Source organism: Tenrec ecaudatus, chromosome 1, assembly GCF_050624435.1.
Source record: "Tenrec ecaudatus isolate mTenEca1 chromosome 1, mTenEca1.hap1, whole genome shotgun sequence".
Lineage (NCBI taxonomy): Eukaryota > Metazoa > Chordata > Mammalia > Afrosoricida > Tenrecidae > Tenrec > Tenrec ecaudatus.
Window position 1 is genome coordinate 305,305,377 of NC_134530.1, and position 17,504 is coordinate 305,322,880.

The following is a 17,504-nucleotide window of genomic DNA, read 5'->3' on the forward strand; positions in this document are numbered from 1 at the left end:
ATGAGTAACTCAGGGTTCAGTACAGCAATAATGAAACTCACAACCTTCCTCTAGTTCTTAAATGCTTCCACCCCCAAACTATTATGATTCCAATTCTACCTAGCAAACCTGGTTAAACCAGAGGATGCACAGCGGTACAGATGGGAACTGGAAACACAGGGAATCTAGGATGGATGAACCCCTCAGGACCAAGGGTGAGAGTGGTGATACCAGGAGGGAAGGGGTGATAAAAAGGGGGAACTGATCACAAGGATCTACATATAACCTCCTCTCTGGGGAATGGACAACAGAAAAATGGGTGAAGGGAGACGCCGGGCAGAGTAAGATAAAATAATAATTTATAAATTATTAAGGGTTCATGAGGGAGGGGGGAGCGGGGAGGGATCGGGAGGGAAAAAAGGAAAATGAACTGATTCCAGGAACCCAAGAGGAAGGTGAATTTTGAGGATGACGAGGGCAATGAACATATAAGTGTGCTTTACACAATTGATGGATGTATGGATTGTGATAAGAGTTGTATGAGCCCCAATAAAATGATTTAAAAAAAAAAAGAAAACATCCCAATCTAGTCCAGTCCAAGGCCAAAGTATATTAGCCCATAAGTCCAATACCTATCTATAAAGTCCTCTTCAGAATCACGAAACACATGCAATGAAGCCAAGTGCAGGATGATCATAAGCCAGTGGGGTATAAAGTCTTTGGGTCCAGTGGCGTTGTAAGCATCTCAGTGCTGGCAGAGGTCTCTGACTTCTCCGGCTTCAGAGGTTTGGTTGCATCCATGTGGCTTGTCTGGCTTAGGGCAACTAGGGTAATTCCATGTATCTTGCCAGCTGCAATGTCTCCCAGAGAGAGAGAGAGAGAGAGAGAGAGAGAGAAGTGTCTGCCACCTTCAAGGAGGAAGTACCGGATTTCCCAGGATTCAGAGAAGGCCATGCCCACACAGAAGCCTCATTGTGTATGATCTGATTGAGCAGCTAGAGTCCACCCCTACACTCTTAATCCTCTACTTGACAAACAATTATATATCTACCACACACATATGCCATCATCATTTTCAAAGCATTCTCTTCCCACTTGAGCCCGATATAAGCTCCCCCATTCTTCCCCCTCCCTCCTCTACCCACAAACCTCCCTCCTCTGCCTCACAAACCCTTGATAAATTATAGATTATTTTTTCCATATCTTACATCATCCTCCATCACCCCCCACTCACTTTTCCGTTATTCGTCCCCCTGGGATGGAGTTCTAATTGATCCTTGTGATCGATTCCCCCTTTCAATCCCCACTCTCCCCTAATACTCCTGGTATCTCTACTCTCCTTGTTGTCCTTGAGGAGTTATCTATCCTGGATTCCCTGTGATGCAGGCTCTTATCTGTAGCAGTGTACATGCTCTGGTCTAATCCAATTTGTAAGGTAGAACTGAGGTCATGATAGTGAGGTGAAGGAAGCACCAAAGAACTAGAGGAAGGTTTGTGTTTTTATCAGTGCTATTCTGCACTGACTGGTTCATCTCCTCCCTGTGACCCCTCTATGAGAGGATGTCCAATGTCTACAGATGGGCACTGGGTCTCCACTCCATGCCCCCCACATTCACATTGGGTATGGTTTTATTCTGGGTCTCAGATGCCTGATACCTGTTCCCATTGACACTTCATGATCACATAGGCTGGTGTGCTTCTGCCATGTGGACTTTGTTGCTTTTCAATTAGATGGCCACTTGTTTACCTTCAAGCCTTTAAGATCCCCACACTGAAGCTTTTGATAGCTGGGCACCATCAGCTTTCTTCACCACATTTGCTTATGTACCCATTTTATCTTCAGCAATCGTTTCGGGAATGTGAGCATCCAAAGTATAGATTTTTTTTACTATTGTCAATAGATATGAATTCTTAGGTAACAATTTAGCTGACAAGTGAAAAGTACATGTATTATTACCTTTAAAGGTTCCCAGCGGTGGAATGGAACACAGCTTGAATACTAACTGAAAGGTCAGAAGTTCAATTCCATCAGCTGATACCTGGAAGGAAGATATGGCAATTTGCTTCCACAAAACCATACAGCCATGGATACCTATGGGGCAGCTCTCCTCCATCCTCCAGGAGCACTGTGAGTAGGAGTCAACCACCAAGGGGGAGGATTGGTCAGCTTTACCATGCTGCTGGGTATAAAATGAGGCACCTCAGAAGCAGGCACAGAGACTCCCGTGACCATCAAGAAAGAAGAGCCATGAGTGAAGGGGGTCTGAAACGTATGCACAGAGAAGTGATGGCAGCCACAGCATGAGACAGAGCAGCAAGCTAAGCTTCCCGGCCCACAGAAAGAGGAAAGCTGAGTGGCTTTGGGCAGGAAGCGGCCTTGCAGAGTGGGGCACCCTTTGGGCATTTATCAGCAATAGAGGAGTTTTGCAACACATGTCCAAGCAGGGCAGACGCCAAGGGACCACGTGGTAGAAGATTAGAGAGAGGCATGCCTGTTAAATGGCTGGGAAAAAACACTGAACCATTGAAATGAATCCTTAATATTTCTGATCCTCACCCTTGTAACCTGTTAGCTTCCCTAATAAACCCCATAATCATGAATATAGTATTATCTGTGAGTTCTGTGTGGCTCTTTCGGTGGATTATCAAACCTAGCACAGAAACAGAATGCCCTGGGTTGGCTGGTTGGGTCAAAATAGAAGGTTGGAGCTATGTCTGATCTCTGCTTCATAAGAGTCAATCATTGGGCTACTATAGTCTTTTTTTATAGTAGTGTATTACCATGTCCAACGTAATAGGAAGATAATGTTTCTGACATTAATTTCATATAATCTCTTGACTTTAAACTATGAATGAAGACAGAATTAATAAAAAGACCTGACTTTCAGGTACTGATTTTGAAACTTGTAATCTTGGTATTTGCGAGAGTTTATTGTGCCAGCCTGGCCGATAGACACAAGTAAGATTAAATGAAGGGTAGAGAGATAAATGGCTTGGTGAGTCTCGTCTTGCTTGTCTCTCGCTCTTTAATCATTGGGCCAGTGTGCGGCTGCCTTGCTTGTTCTGTGCCTCAATTTAAAGGGTACACTATCTGTGGGACGCCTAGCCTGTGGACTGTGTCACTGTAAGTTAAGGTCCCTTTAAGCCCACATGATTGGATGTTCATCTCTGGAGGTGGGGACCGACAGTTGGTGACCTGCCTTGCTGTTTGCTGCCTGGATATATGTAGCCCAGCTCTCTCTACAGAAGAGAAACTGGCGGCTTTCAAGACTTAAAGGACTGCTAGTGTCTCACTGCTTTATAATTTAATGGTTCATTTCTTGTTTTATATATCTATCTTTAGAAATATATATATAATATAAAATTACTAGCAATCTGGTTTTGTCTCTCTAGAGAATCCTGTCTAACACAGTATTACTTATACTTAACATTTTCGTGTGAAGTTTTTAGAATTCAAGAAATGAAAAGCAAATAGTCAAACATTTAAAAGTACATTTCTAATTTTAAAAAATCTTAATACATTAAAAAGCATCAAATAACATGCATAATCAAAAATGAACCTCAAACACATGAGCATAAATTAAGATTTTTTAAAAAGTAAACATTGTGTAAAATTAGAATTAAACACAGAAAGCAAAATAGGTTTTTTGCTTTAAAAAAAGCAGGTCTTGAAATATGAAGTGTATAATGTATCAAAAACATTACAGGAAATGTTAAACCAAGAAATAACTAATAATCCTATTGCCCAAGAGAAAGCTCTGTTTAAATAGAAACTCATTTGCTACATCATTTAATTTGAAGCTTTTTGCGGATCATGACGCTGAAAATTTAATAAGTCTGAAGGCATGAATAGTCCTGGGGTTTAATGTATAAATATGGATGATATAAGAACTGTAATACTGCCCAGAGTATTTTTTTACACTATCTCCAGATTGCTAAACAAATGTTCATAGTGTTATCATTCACATCAACAAGAACCTGCCCGTCTACTAGGTGGCAGATTCCAGGGCTATGAAACTGTTTCCCCTGCAGGCATCCCATAGGACCAGTGTTTCCCGGAAAGTACGCTGAGAAACAAAGTTTGGAGAATGGTGTTCATTGAGTACCAGACACACAAAACATCCATGTGTTCTATTCCCCAGGGCCAGCAGCACCACACAGATGCTAGCAATAAAATAAATAATTCTTTGAAAACTTTGCTTCTTACAAGCATTTTTCTAAACATGAAAAGGCAAGAGGGCTTAAAAGTTTGAGTCATTAAAGAATCATCTGGGTGATTAAACGCAGGAAAAGTCTTGAAACAAAGTCCTGATGGTCTAGTAAAATGTTAGAGCTACACTGACATATGACATTCGTGCTGCACAATTCACAGAAGAAACTTGCAGCAAACCTTAGGGATTTCGGGTGCACTGGAAAGGCAGATACAGGCTTTAGGATCGTCAACCGTTGTGCACCATGGGGTCAATCCTCACTCATAGTAGCCCCACTGCAGGGTAGGACAGAACTGCCCCTACGTTTCCCAAGGCTGTAATCTTCGTGGGAGCAGACTGTCACCTTTACAACCGGATAAGGCACTTTTCAGTGCAGCACTTCAAAACAGTGGCTTCTTGTCTTTGGCTTGCTTCCCACCTGGCTTGACTACCACAGAGTGCATATTATGGACACATAAAAAATCCATGAGAAGCTTAACAACACCATTTTATACAGCCTGCACTCACCCTACCAATTAAATTTTCCCCCCAGAACTTGCTATTTTATTCTCTTATAAAAAATTTCAGTCAAGCATTTGCTGCTAATTGAAATGGTGGCACTTTATGTAAATAAACTTATCATTCCAATGCAGTGAGATTTCCCAGTAAAATAAACAAGAGAATTTCCTTCTAGAATAGCAAGGACTGTCATTATGTAAATCAGAAGGCATTCTACCAAGTAGCGATTTTTCAAATTTTCCAGTAATAGATCTTTAACAGCAGATGTCAAGTGAACATGCCCAGGAGTTTAGTGTCATAGCCAGAAGCCACCTGGTGAGTGAAAATTTCCGTTGCAGATCAGTGTCTTTATCTTAACCAATTAGTCTAATTTTACACTCAGCTTTAGAACAGCCAGGAGCAGTGGTTATTTATGTTGGGCCACTAATCGCCAGGTCAGTAGTTGAAAACCATCAGCAACTCCTGTGGGAAAGATGAGGCTTTCTACTCCTGTTAAGAGTCTTGGAAACCCACAGGGGCAGTTCTATCCTGGGCTCTGGGGTCGCTAAGAGTCAGAACCGACTTGATGGCAGTGAGCTTTGAGTTTTTATGGCAGGCAAGTCTGATTTCAATTAATTAGCTAAGCAGACTCTCCTGAAAGATATAGGATATACTCGGAAATGTTATAAACCATTTAAAGCACTCAAGTAAATGAAATATTTCAAGATGAGAGGCAAAATAAACATCAGAAATTAAGGGACGTGTTGAGGACTGAGTTGTGTCCCCTTATAAGAAAACCCAGCTCACTGCCCTGGAGCCCATTCTGATTCACAGCGGCCCCGTGGGCAAAGTGAAACTGCCCTGTGGGCTCTGAAGCCACACACCTTCACAAGAGCAACGCATCTCCTCTTTCTCCCTTGGAGGCTCTCGCAGTTTCAAACTGCTGACCCTGTGGTTAGCAACATAGTGGGTCATAACTCTGCCACTGGGGTTTCGCCACCTCCAGCGCCGAAGGAGGGGGAAATCACTGAGAGTGGAAGTCAAATATCCAATGTTTACGTCAACACACTGAATGAACATGTAAAGTATTATTGTAGTCGTTATCTTATTGGAATTCCAGACAGAAGGAATAAGTATCCAATATGTCCACTAACATGGGGTAAGATATTTATTTAGAAGAGAAATTTGGACTGACGGAGAGAGGAGACTTGGGTAGGAAGTCAGTACCAAAAAGGTAGCTTGGGGTTTCCTAAAAAAATCTGATTTATGATCAAAGAAATAAACTACATGTTAACCACAAAATGGAAGTCCAAGTCACTAAAAAGCTCTACCGCACAGTTACAGGCTTCCGGTGAGAGGCCAAACTGTGAGTGCTTTTTCACCTAGTACCAGTCTTAGGCTCTCAGGAGCCCTGGTGATGAAAGGGTTACCCATTAGGCTGTTATGTCAAGGTCAGCAGTTCTAACCAGTGAGGGCATTTCAGCTGGCTCACACCAGTTCAGCAGAACTTATACTTAGTGATTTTTTGTTGAGTTTTGGCAAACCGGTTGTTAAAACGGCACTTGTAATCAGGGTTTTCACTAAGGTGAGCGGCTGGACAATATCCAATGTGGACATTACAAATTTACATTCCTTGTTACTTTTTAATGTTCATCTGCACAGAGCATATTCTAAGTCCCCATAGCAATGCTTATTCCATCCATCGGTATAAAAAGCTAGACCAGAACTATGTCTGTAATATTTATTTATTTCATAAAACTCATTATACTTTATGGCCTTGTTTGGTACTTCAGGAAACAAACAGAGAACTCAAAGAGGAAAAGTGCCACCAATCAGAAGGTGACACTGTCATTCATTTCAGCTTTCTGTGATGCCTCACCCTCCCACGAGACAGTATGAATTATGCAATTCCTGAAAGTGCTCAGAGAGCTAAAAATACTGTGAGAACACCTGCTGCAAGGTCAGCAGAAGTGGAAGGGTTTTTTTCAAAGATGAACACGATATGTTCAGAGAGAAGTCTCCTGCTTCTTTCTAATACATCAAACACAATGACTATTGTCTAGTGTCCTCTAAACTTTAGAGTCTAAAGGAATGGGACCCTGCTCCTACAGTGAGAAGATGGTTAGGGATAAATCACACGGCCGATGATGCTCAGATAAAAGCGAAGACTACTGCACGTGAGGATGTCAATCAAGAAGTAATATGGAAATCACTTAAATGAGTTTGTTTTTTGCCAGGTATTATTTACAGTTTTTACTTTAATATTTTAAAAGTCTCTCTTAGACACAATCTAATTTTGTGTACCTCTTTTATTGTTCTCATTCAAGTATTAACTATATGAAATAATAAGCTACCTTTTAGTATATCATTTTTTAATCCTTAAAATGGTCACCTGGGGCAGTGAACCAGTTATTAAGTGATTTGAATTCCACCACTTTCTTTTTTCTCTCTCAATGTCTGTAACGAAATTTATCCCTGAGGCTCAGCAGCGAGGAACAGGGCCCATGAGTTACAGTGTCTCTATGGCAGCCACTTGGGCCAGTGCCAGCCATGGGTGGGGCAGGCACTGAATTTGACACAGCTGCTCCATCACTTTCTTTGAGAGAAAGAGCTTTCTGCTCCTTAGAGATTTTATTGCCTTGTCCTGTAGGGTCAATTGTCTATTGTCCTCTAGGGTCACTATGAGTTGGAATAGAAAGTCAATATTGTTCTCTAGGGTCACTATGAGTTGGAATAGAAAGTCAATATTGTTCTCTAGGGTCACTATGAGTTGGAATAGAAAGTTCTGCTAATGCTGAAATACGTTTTCCCTCTCTATTCCATTTAAAATGCAAATATTGTAATATTGTGCCTTATTTTTATTTAAGTTTATTTCTTGACTAACTTACTTCATACCCTTACAGTTCACTTCAAATAAAATAAACAGAATTCCTCATAAAATGTGACGAAGATGCATTATTCCTGATTTAGACAATGGTTCTCAACCTTTCTAATATGGCGACCCTTTAATACAGTTCCTCATGTTGTAGCGATCCCTAATCATACAATTATTTTCATTGCTGCTTCATAACTGTAATTTTGCTACTGTTAGGAATTGGGCAAACCCCGTGAAAGGGTCATTTGACCCTCAAAGGGGTCACGCCCCACAAGTTGAGAACTGCTGGATTAAGAGAAAGATATAGTTCGGGTGACTGGGCTCAATCTCAAGCCCAGGCACAGAGCTATGTAACTTTTCTTTAAGTTTCCTTATCTGTGAAATTGGGAAAAAGCAGTACCTACTGTGCTGGGTCTTCATAATTGAAATATATAGATATATATATGCCCCCAGCCCACAGTAAACACCACTTAAGTGTCTGGTTCCTATGCCAACCCCACAACCCTATACAATGCACCAAACCCAAAACCCAACTCACTCCCTTAGTGTCTCTTCGAGGAGTTTCCAAGATTTTAACTCTAAATGGGTGCAGAAAGTCCCAGCTTCCTCCTATAGAGTGGTTTACAGTTTTGAACTGCTGACTTTGCAGATACGATTCACAATGTTGAGAATTCTAATGTGGCTGTGGTGGAGGAGGGTCGATATGAATCAGAAATGATTCGATGGCAGTGAGTTGTCTGAGTGGTGGACTAGGAGGATGAAGAAAGCAACGCCACAATAACTGCTGGGTGGCTGGCAATCTTGGGGAGGCACGTGAAGTTCCACAGTTTTCCATGGAAGCTTTCTAGGCCAAACACAGTGGTTAAGAGCTCTGAGTCCAATTAACATCCCTTTATGTTCTAAGAGCACAGTTATTGATCCTTTCTGTGTCTCAGGGTTTGTTTGTTTTTCCTTAGTAAGGTATCAATGAGTCACTCCTTCTTATCCCATTCTGAGTTCACCTAAGTAAAAGCATCCCATACTTATTAAAAGTTCTCTAAAAAGACTGCTCCCTGTTCCACTTGTAAACCAGCAATGCTGCTCATGTTCCATGGCCTTTCCTGCCAATTATTACAAAATTTTATTGTGAATGAAGGGGAGTGCAGAGTGGAGACCCAAAGCTCATCTGTAGGCAATTGGACATCCCATAGGGAAGGGTCACTGGGAGGAGACGAGCCAGTCAGGGTGCAGTGTAGCAATGATGATACATACAACTCTCCTCTAGTTCCTAAATGCCCCCCCCACTATCATGATCCCCAATTCTACCTTACAAATCTGGCTAGACCAGAGGGTATACAGATAGGAACTGGAAACACAGAGAATCCAGGGCAGATGATCCCTTCAGGACCAGTGGTGAGAGTGGTGATACTGGGAGGGTTGGGTGAAAAGGGGGAACCAATTATAAGAATCTACATATAACCTCCTCCCTGAGGGGCGGACAACAGAAAAGTGGGTGAAGGGAGACGTCAGGCAGTGCAAGATGTGACAAAATAATAATTTATAAATTATCAAGAGTTCATGAGGGAGGGGGGCACAGGGAAGAAGGGGTAAAAATGAGGAGCTGATGATGCCAGGGGCTTAAGTGGAGAACAAATGTTTTGAGAATGATGAGGGCAATGAATGTACAAATGTGCTTTACACAATTGATGTATGTATGGATTGTAAGAGTTGTATGAGCCCCTAATAAAATGTTAAAAAAAATAAAATTAAAAAAATAAAACGAATGCTGTAAAACATTTTACAGACCTCTGGGGGGGAAATAAAGTTACCCCAGGCTTCCAGAAAAATAACTGAAAGTAAAATTAAAGTGTTACCCTGACAACACTGTCAGATATTATTACATGGGCAATCGGGACAAACCTAAACAGACATACATTGCTAAGCCCCTAAGGAGGAACACAATATGCTTCATTTCTCAGGCTGTTCCTCTGCTGTTTTAGGCAACTTACACGATGGACGCGATTAGCTACAGTTGGCTGTAAAGCACATTTATCTGCTAGCTTCTTATGCCTTAAACACCGCTTTGTAATTTATCAAAATGAAGAGATACCTCCCAGGACCTTCTAAACTGGATTGTTGTTAGGTCTTGTATCAGAAAAACACGGTCATTTTTCATGTGTATGCCCAGAACAATGCAGCCTTTTTAACTATCCAGAAATATGAAGTTACCATCCCTCCAGAGTATGTTAGAGCCACAGGGCACTGTCTGTGAGGGAGGGGCAAATCACCTCATGGCACTGCATGACGGCCAGGCTTTTCCCACTAGAGGTGATTTACTGACTGCAGCAGCTTATTTATTTATTTTATTTTTGAGACTACAAAGTATAAAAACCATGCTGGCGTTGTGTGTAAACCTCCAATGATCAACTCAATAACTGAGAAATTCAAGGTTAACTCGGAAGGTATGACCCTCCCATTTTAATAGTTGAGATCATCAGACATTGTATTTTCACCTGAGTTCCTTTACTCAAGGGCTCTAATGGCTCAGTGGTTAAACACGCAGCTGCCAACCTCAGGCTAGTGGTTCAGAACCCACCAGATGCTCCAGGGAGACAGAAGGAGACTCCGTGGGGCTGTTCTATCCAACAGGGTCACCGAGTCAGAATCAACTCAATGGCGGCAGGTTTTTAACCTTACACAAAATTCACATAGAACTGCTCTTTTGGATTTCTGAAGCTGTATATATTTATGGGAGTTAGAGAACCTCATCTTTCTCCCTCGGAGCAATTGGTGGGTTCATACTGCTGACCTTGCAATTAGCAGCCCAACAGGCAATATACTATGCTGTTCACAAGAAGCCTCAAACTTACTGCCATCAAGATGATCCCAACACACAATGACTATAGAGCAGGGAACTGTCTACAGGACAGGAACGCTATAGGGGAAAAACCTGTCCCTGTGGGTTTTCAGAGTATAACTTTTTATGGGACTAGAAAGCCTCATCTTTCTCCTGAGGAGCAGCAGGTGGTCTCAATCTGCTGACCTAGTGGTTAACAGTCCAGCATGTAACCAATGCACAGCCAGGGCTCTTTTCCTACACCACTAGGGCTCCTTACCTTTTACTTACTAGGAAGGATTTTGTTGGTAGTGGTGTTTTTAAGAACTTAGAATCTAAATCCCATAAAACTGCCCCCACAGAGTTTCAAAGGCTGCATCTTTCCAACATGTAATAGTGAGTGGATTCAACCTCCAACCTTACAATTAGCAGTGGAGCACTTAAAGTTTCACCAAGGCTCTTTGCTGTATCTAAACTTCCCAAAACTATCAATTCAATAAATCTGAATAGTCAGTGGATAACTCAGATAGAGTGGTCATCTTCTCCTTTATAAACCCCAAACCAATTCATTGCCATTGAACTGATTTCGATTCATACGGAGTCTATGAGCATAAGGTGTCCATGATTCCAAATCTTTACAGGAGTGGGAAGCCTCCTCTTTCTTGCCTGGAGCAGCTGGTGGGGTGAATTTGTTGTTGCTTTCACTGACTGTCGCTTTTCTGAGTAAGCTACACTCAAGCCATAGCAAGCAATTTAGTCCGAAAGAGGACGTGAATTTTGAAGCTGCATGTCATGCTGTCTGACTTTTTTCCATGTCTAAGGATATTGTGCCCTTTCCATCGTCAGGCCTTGATAAGTATCTATCCTTTTAAAGTCTCAATAAAATGCTTTTATTCAACAAGATAAAGCATGATTAAAGCCTTTGGGTAAGTTGCATCTATGAGAAGAGAGACAAGCCTAAAACCTCTCACTAATATGCTATCCTGCGAGTGATAACAGAAACAGTGACACCTCGGTTGTTGAAATCTCCATGTTCAAGAACTATTCACTACAGCAACAACAAATTCAGAAAAAATTTTGCTTGGTGTTCTTCTTTGCTCAATAGTTGAACCAAAACTCCGACTTGAAAAATCATCCCATCGTGAATTCTAAGCACTGTTCTCGCTCAGTCAATAGGTTGTGCTTGTGTTAGTGTGTTAAAGCATTTGTCATTGTGCTTTTTGTGTGTGTGCTTCATGTAAAATATTGTAACCAGCACTCCAAAGAAAGGTAGTGACATCAGCAGGAACTCTAAGAGGAAAACTGTGAGAACCACTACAGAGTTAAAGAAAGCAAGGATTGTGAAATTTGAATCAGATCACTGCATGTCTGATGTAGCAGCTGGCGTGGTGTGGCAACATGTTGTGGTCAACAGGGAAGGCGCCCTGGGGTGTAGGGTTATATGGGCTGCAACCAACCTGGTCAGCAGTTCAGAAACCACCAGCAGCTCTGAGGGAGAAAGGACTGGGCTTTGTATACCTGTAAATAGTAAATAGTTACAGTCTTGGAAATCCACAGGGGATCAGCATTGACTTGGGGAAAAAAAATTAAATCAGCTTAAGTAGCAAAAGGTGTGAAATCAAAAACCACAACACAAAGAGCCCAGACCACTGAAAAGGTTGAAAAGTTCCTTTTCATTTAGAGAAAGCAGGAACTTGATGGTGATAGTGTATCCAAGACAGTGATCTGCAAGGTTAGTTTAAATTTGGGACCTCAGAACCAATTATTTGGTTTTCCATTATTTCTGATGGGAAAAATATATTCATTTCTCATTCTTTTTGATGTTTGAAAACAATTTTTGAACGAACTGAGTTTGACAACTGAGGTATCACTGTATGTGTAAAACAAGGAAGCAATGCCTAGGTAGCATCCTATAGATATGAATTTCAGTTTCTTATCACTTTGAAATTGGACTATTATCTTAATAACTGCCTTTACAACTACCTTTTAATACTGTTTTCCGGAAGACTGAGTATTTTATGTTCTTATCTCATAGCAAGCGCCTGGAATAGCAGAGAAACACAATTGTTCATTGAACTAAATTGGATAATTAGCTTTCAGTGATAGCCAAGAGCCTCTTAACAATCACACAACTAAAGCTACAACAGCATAAGAACCTTAGAACCGAATCAATACAATAATGCACTGAGAAATCAGAACAGTTCCAACCTAAACTGGCCAGTACTTGGACAGGGAAATTCCATCTCCATTCAAATAAATAAGGAGTTGTAATATTCTGCTACCAGTATGATAGTATTTCTTTCTCTTAGTACACCACTTGAATTCATCTATAACGTTCAAAAGAATATCAGAACCAAGGATTTTAATCCTTCAGAACTACATCAATTGTTTCCCACACTTCTTCAACAGGGGATGAGGGCTCAGATTATCCAGAGGCTGCAGGTCTTCTTAACAGTCTTGAAAACCCAGCTTCAGATATACCTTTAGCTAACAAATATTTGTAAATGCCCAAACACTGTCAGAGGCATTTAGGATCCAGTACTCTCTACTCTCATGCAAGTTACATTCAGGTCGGAAAGGCAACATAAGCAAATAGCTAAGACATCAGACAGTTTGGTAAGTACTGAAAAGAAAGCAGGATAATAAGTCAAAAAGCAAAGGGAGGAAAGCAAGAAGAATAGAGGTCGTACAAATGTTACAATAGACACTGGGAAGATCTAATAGACACTGGATCATAGACTGAAGTAAGGGAGAGATGCATACAATAGCAGAATACGCCAGAAAGAGGGTCCCACAAGGGCATAAACCCAAAATGAGATGACGTGGAAAATAAACCGCAAGGACACCAGGACGGCTAGATTAGAGTGACGGCCGATGAACAGTATACACTAGCTCATACCGGCCAGGGATTGTAGCTGTGACTCCACGATGGGACCGTGAGAAGTAGACAGATCGGATGTGATATGCATGACAACATAGCTCGGGTTGTTGTGTGGGCATCTGCTAGTACAAAGGCGCCATGACAGAGCAGAAGAATTCAGGGATTGTCTGCAGTTCCTTGTAGCCAAGAATGATGGCAAGAGAGACAATCATATCAAGGTTGAAGTTCTCAAAAAACTTTTCATTACGGAGAGTGAACGGCTGCTACTTTTACTTGTTCTCCATTTTCCACCTACTTTTCTTTGATTCACTCTGTCCTCCAAACACACGCGCCTATGGCACACAAGTCATGACCGATCCACATCTGTAGTAGCAAACATCACCCTTCTTTCCATTCGTTGCTGTTTCTCCGCAGCAGCATCAGTTTACCCCGCTTAATAACCGTGACACCAAAAGTATTTAATAAAAATATGAAAATTCAAAATCACAGCTGCTATCTCCACTTCCCTTAAGATCACCTCCCTATGTCCCCTCACTGAGCCAAAGTCGCTTCTCAGACACTAAACCCGATAAAGTCGACTCCGATTTTTTGACTTTATTGGGCAGGGGAGAACTGCTCTATAGGGTTTCTGAGGTTGTGTATCTTTGGGGAAGCCAATTGCCTTGGCAATCTGCCTCATTGATCACCGAGCACCGACAGGGCAGCGCTTAACCAACTGCGACACCAGAGATCCTTCTGACGCCCTGACGTGTTAAAAACGCAACTGACCTCTTTAAAACTACTCGATTACCCTTGCTCCCCACGCACGCCACCTGGCCCTTCACCCCAGCCGTTCCAACTCGGCCTAGTACATTACCTCCTCCGTCGGAAGCGTCCTTATCTGAATCTTCCAGGTGGCGTGATGCGGCGCTGGCTACCATTTTCATCTTCTTCTTCTTCTTTAGAGAATTTTTCAGCTTTTTTCCCGCACTCACACGTGAGTCCTGAGTGATCGCAGCCATTTTGCCACCACCGGAAGCCACCACCGGAAGCGTCCCCGCTGCTTCCGGTGGAAACGACCTTTCCGCATATTCGTTCCGGGCAGAAGGTTCCGGGGCAGAGTCGCTCGGGCGTTCTGGGGCCTGGCCTTCCGCCCGTAGTTTGGAGAGCGGTCTGGATGGAGAGTGGCGGCGTGTGACGTCAGCTCCGGGGCAAAAGTCAGCGAACGCAAGGGCTCGGCCAAGTTCAGGGGCCGTATTGGCCTTCCCCAGGGCCGCTGCTCGATTCCGCCCCACTCGGACCTTTCCCACCTCGTCTCCCAAGGCCCTTTCCTTCTTCAGAGGCCGCGTTTAGTGGATTCCACAGGCGGAGTCGACTCGAGGGCAGCGAGCGTTTATGTTGTGTGTTTTTTTTTAATTTTTCAAGACAACGTTCTTTACGTGCCTAGTAAGCGCCCCCAGCAGCGAGGACGTGAGCAAAAATGTGTTCCAGACCCTTCATTCGAATAGGATATTCCCGGAGTCTCCATATAACAACCAATAGCGGACCGTCTCCCTCCTGGTCATCCCACAAAATTCACGGCACGCAAGGTCTCTGCTTCAAACATTCATTAGATTTCCTCTGGATAACCCTCTCAGTGCTTTCCAACTGGAAACCAAATATAATCTCGGTGTCTTTGTGCCCTATGTTTTACGGAATCCACCGCCTTCCCCTCCTGTCCCGGCTCCAGAGCCCAGGGTTAGCGCTGGGTCGAGCGGGGGCAGATGGCCACACTGCGGCTTTAAGCCCAGCTTCCCGAGCCAGCTTCTCCCGGTGGTCTGTCTCAGACACAGACCCTGGCAACCCCTCACTCTTTTGAAGCAGCTTCCATAATTGACTCCGACCCTCCAGCCCTAGTGTTGGGTGATTATATTTTTGTCTTTCTACTATTATGATTTTACCCTCACCACCTTAGCGCGATTTCGTTTTTATTGTTTTCTGTTGGGTTTCCCAGCTGTGAAGCACAGGAGGAGTGGATTATAAGGATACCAGGGGTCATAGGGAATGCAGGAGTAAGGGATGGGAGATGGGGAGGGAAAGGGGATTTCAGGAGTAAATCTGGAGCCCCTAGGAAGCACTAGAACTGACTGTGATTGCACCAGTCATTTTTTTTTAACAATTTATTGGGGCTCATACAATTCTTATCACAGTTCATACATATACATAGATCAATTGTATAAAGCACATCTGTACAGTCTTTGCCCTAATCATTTTTTTCTCCTCTTTTCTTTTTTTACATTTTATTAGGGACTCATACAATTCTTATCACAATCCATACATATACATACATCAATTGTATAAAGCACATCCATACATTCCCTGCCCCAGTCATTCTCAAAGCATTTGCTCTCCACTTAAGCCCCTTGCATCAGGTCCTCTTTTCTTTTCCCCCTCCCTCCCTTTTCCCCCCTCCCTCATGTGCCCTTGGTAATTTATACATCGTTATTTTGTCATATCTTGCCCTATCCGGAGTCTCCCTTCCCCCCTTCTCTGCTTTCCCTCTCCCAGGGAAGAGGTCACATGTGGATCCTTGTAATCAGTTCCCCCTTTCCAACCCACTCACTCTCCAAGCATCGCCCCTCACACCCTTGGTCCTGAAGGTATCATCCACCCTGGATTCCCTGTACCTCCAGCCCTCATATGTACCCGTGTACAGCCTCTGTCCTATCCAGCCCTGCAAAGTAGAATTCGGATCATGGTAGTTGGGGGGAGGAAGCATCCAGGATCTGGGGGAAATCTGTGTTCTTCATCGGTACTACCTCGCACCCTAATTAACCCATCTCCTCTCCTAAACCCCTCTATGAGGGGATCTCCATTGGCCGACACTTGGGCCTTGGGTCTCCACTCTGCACTTCCCCCTTCATTTAATATGGTATATATATACATATATACGTATACATATATACATATACACACATATACACATACATACACACACTTATATCTTTTTTTTTTTGCATGATGCCTTATACCTGGTACCTTGGCACCTCGTGATCGCACTGGCCGGTGTGCACCAGTCATTTTAAAGGTGATTTAACCATGGGAGTGGGAATGCTCTAAGATTGATGTGATTGCACAATTTTCCTTGATATGGTTGAATTGTATGATATGTAAATTAAGTGCCAAAAAACTGTTGGGTGAGGAGCTGATACTAAGAGCTCAAGTAGAAAGCAAATGTTTTGAGAATGATGATGGCAACAAATGTACACATGTGCTTGACACAATGGATGGATGTATGGATTGTTATAAGAGTTGTATGAGCCCCGAATAAAATGATTTTTTAAAAACTGTTGGGAAATTTGAAAAAGAGAAGTGGTCATATCTCATATGCCACTAGGCCCTCAAGTCTACATGAGGCTTGACAGGTAGGTGGAGCTAAAGAATTTTTAAAAAATAAATTAATACTATTGACAAGATTAGTCGTGCTCTACAAGCCAAGCATGTTCTCAAAACTCCCTAAACTTAGCGTTTTCTCAGAGAGCTGCTTGGTTTTTAGTATCCAAACTCCTAAGAAAATTTCCAAGTTTGACATATTCCAGTTGATGTTTATATAGGGGGTGGGGAGAGTTACTTCCCAATGGTTCCATACAACATTTGCATTGAAGGAAAAGTTACATGCCAAACACAATTAGCAAGAGATTAAAATCCACCATAAACCTTTGGGAGAGAGCCATTTCTGTCAACAAAAGAGGAGCGCCTTAGAGGTGGATGATGCTGGTGCTCAGAATCCATCTTGTCAGTGTGACCCTTTTGCTGCTACTGTGGCATAGTGGTTACTGTTGAGCTGATAACTACAGGACCAGCAGTTCGAAACCACCAGCTGCTCAGCAGGAAAAAGAAAAGGCATTCTACTACTGACTAGGAAATCTTTAGGGGCAGTTCTACCTTGTCTAAAAGGTCTCTATAAGTGGAATGGACTCTAGAGCAGTGAGACTTTTTGGTACCAAGGTCGTAAGCCAGTTTCCCAGTGCCTTTCCTATTTACCTTTGCTTTTGCTTCATGGTATACGTTCAGGTCCAAACAAAGTTGGGAGAGCATTAAATGAGAAAGAAAAATGATCACAATGGAAAAATATAATTCTGCATATGAATCATTTGTTAATATCTGATGACAAGAGGAGTTTTGAGTATGTTTCCTCTGAATTAATATTGAGCTAATATTTTATTTACATACAGAGATTTAATGTGTATGTTGCCATTAACAGGAGCCCTGGTGGTGTAGTGTGCTAGTTGCTGGGCTAGTAACTAC

At 42.4% G+C, this 17,504-nt stretch overlaps 1 protein-coding gene and 1 non-coding gene across 2 annotated transcripts in view; both read right to left on the reverse strand.

The window, feature by feature from the left end:
* Positions 1–14,267, reverse strand: part of LOC142427297 (RRP15-like protein) — a 43,333-nt gene extending 29,066 nt beyond the window's left edge. Inside the window, exon 1 of the mRNA XM_075532536.1 lies at positions 14,095–14,267. Coding sequence (XP_075388651.1) covers positions 14,095–14,239 — 145 coding nt within the window. The 5' untranslated portion in view covers positions 14,240–14,267. The remainder of the gene's footprint in view (positions 1–14,094) is intronic.
* LOC142437678 (small nucleolar RNA SNORA5) lies at positions 7,119–7,253 on the reverse strand. Its single transcript, XR_012782216.1, has one exon. It is a non-coding gene; the product is annotated as a small nucleolar RNA SNORA5 (small nucleolar RNA).
* Positions 14,268–17,504: the final 3,237 nt, after the last annotated feature.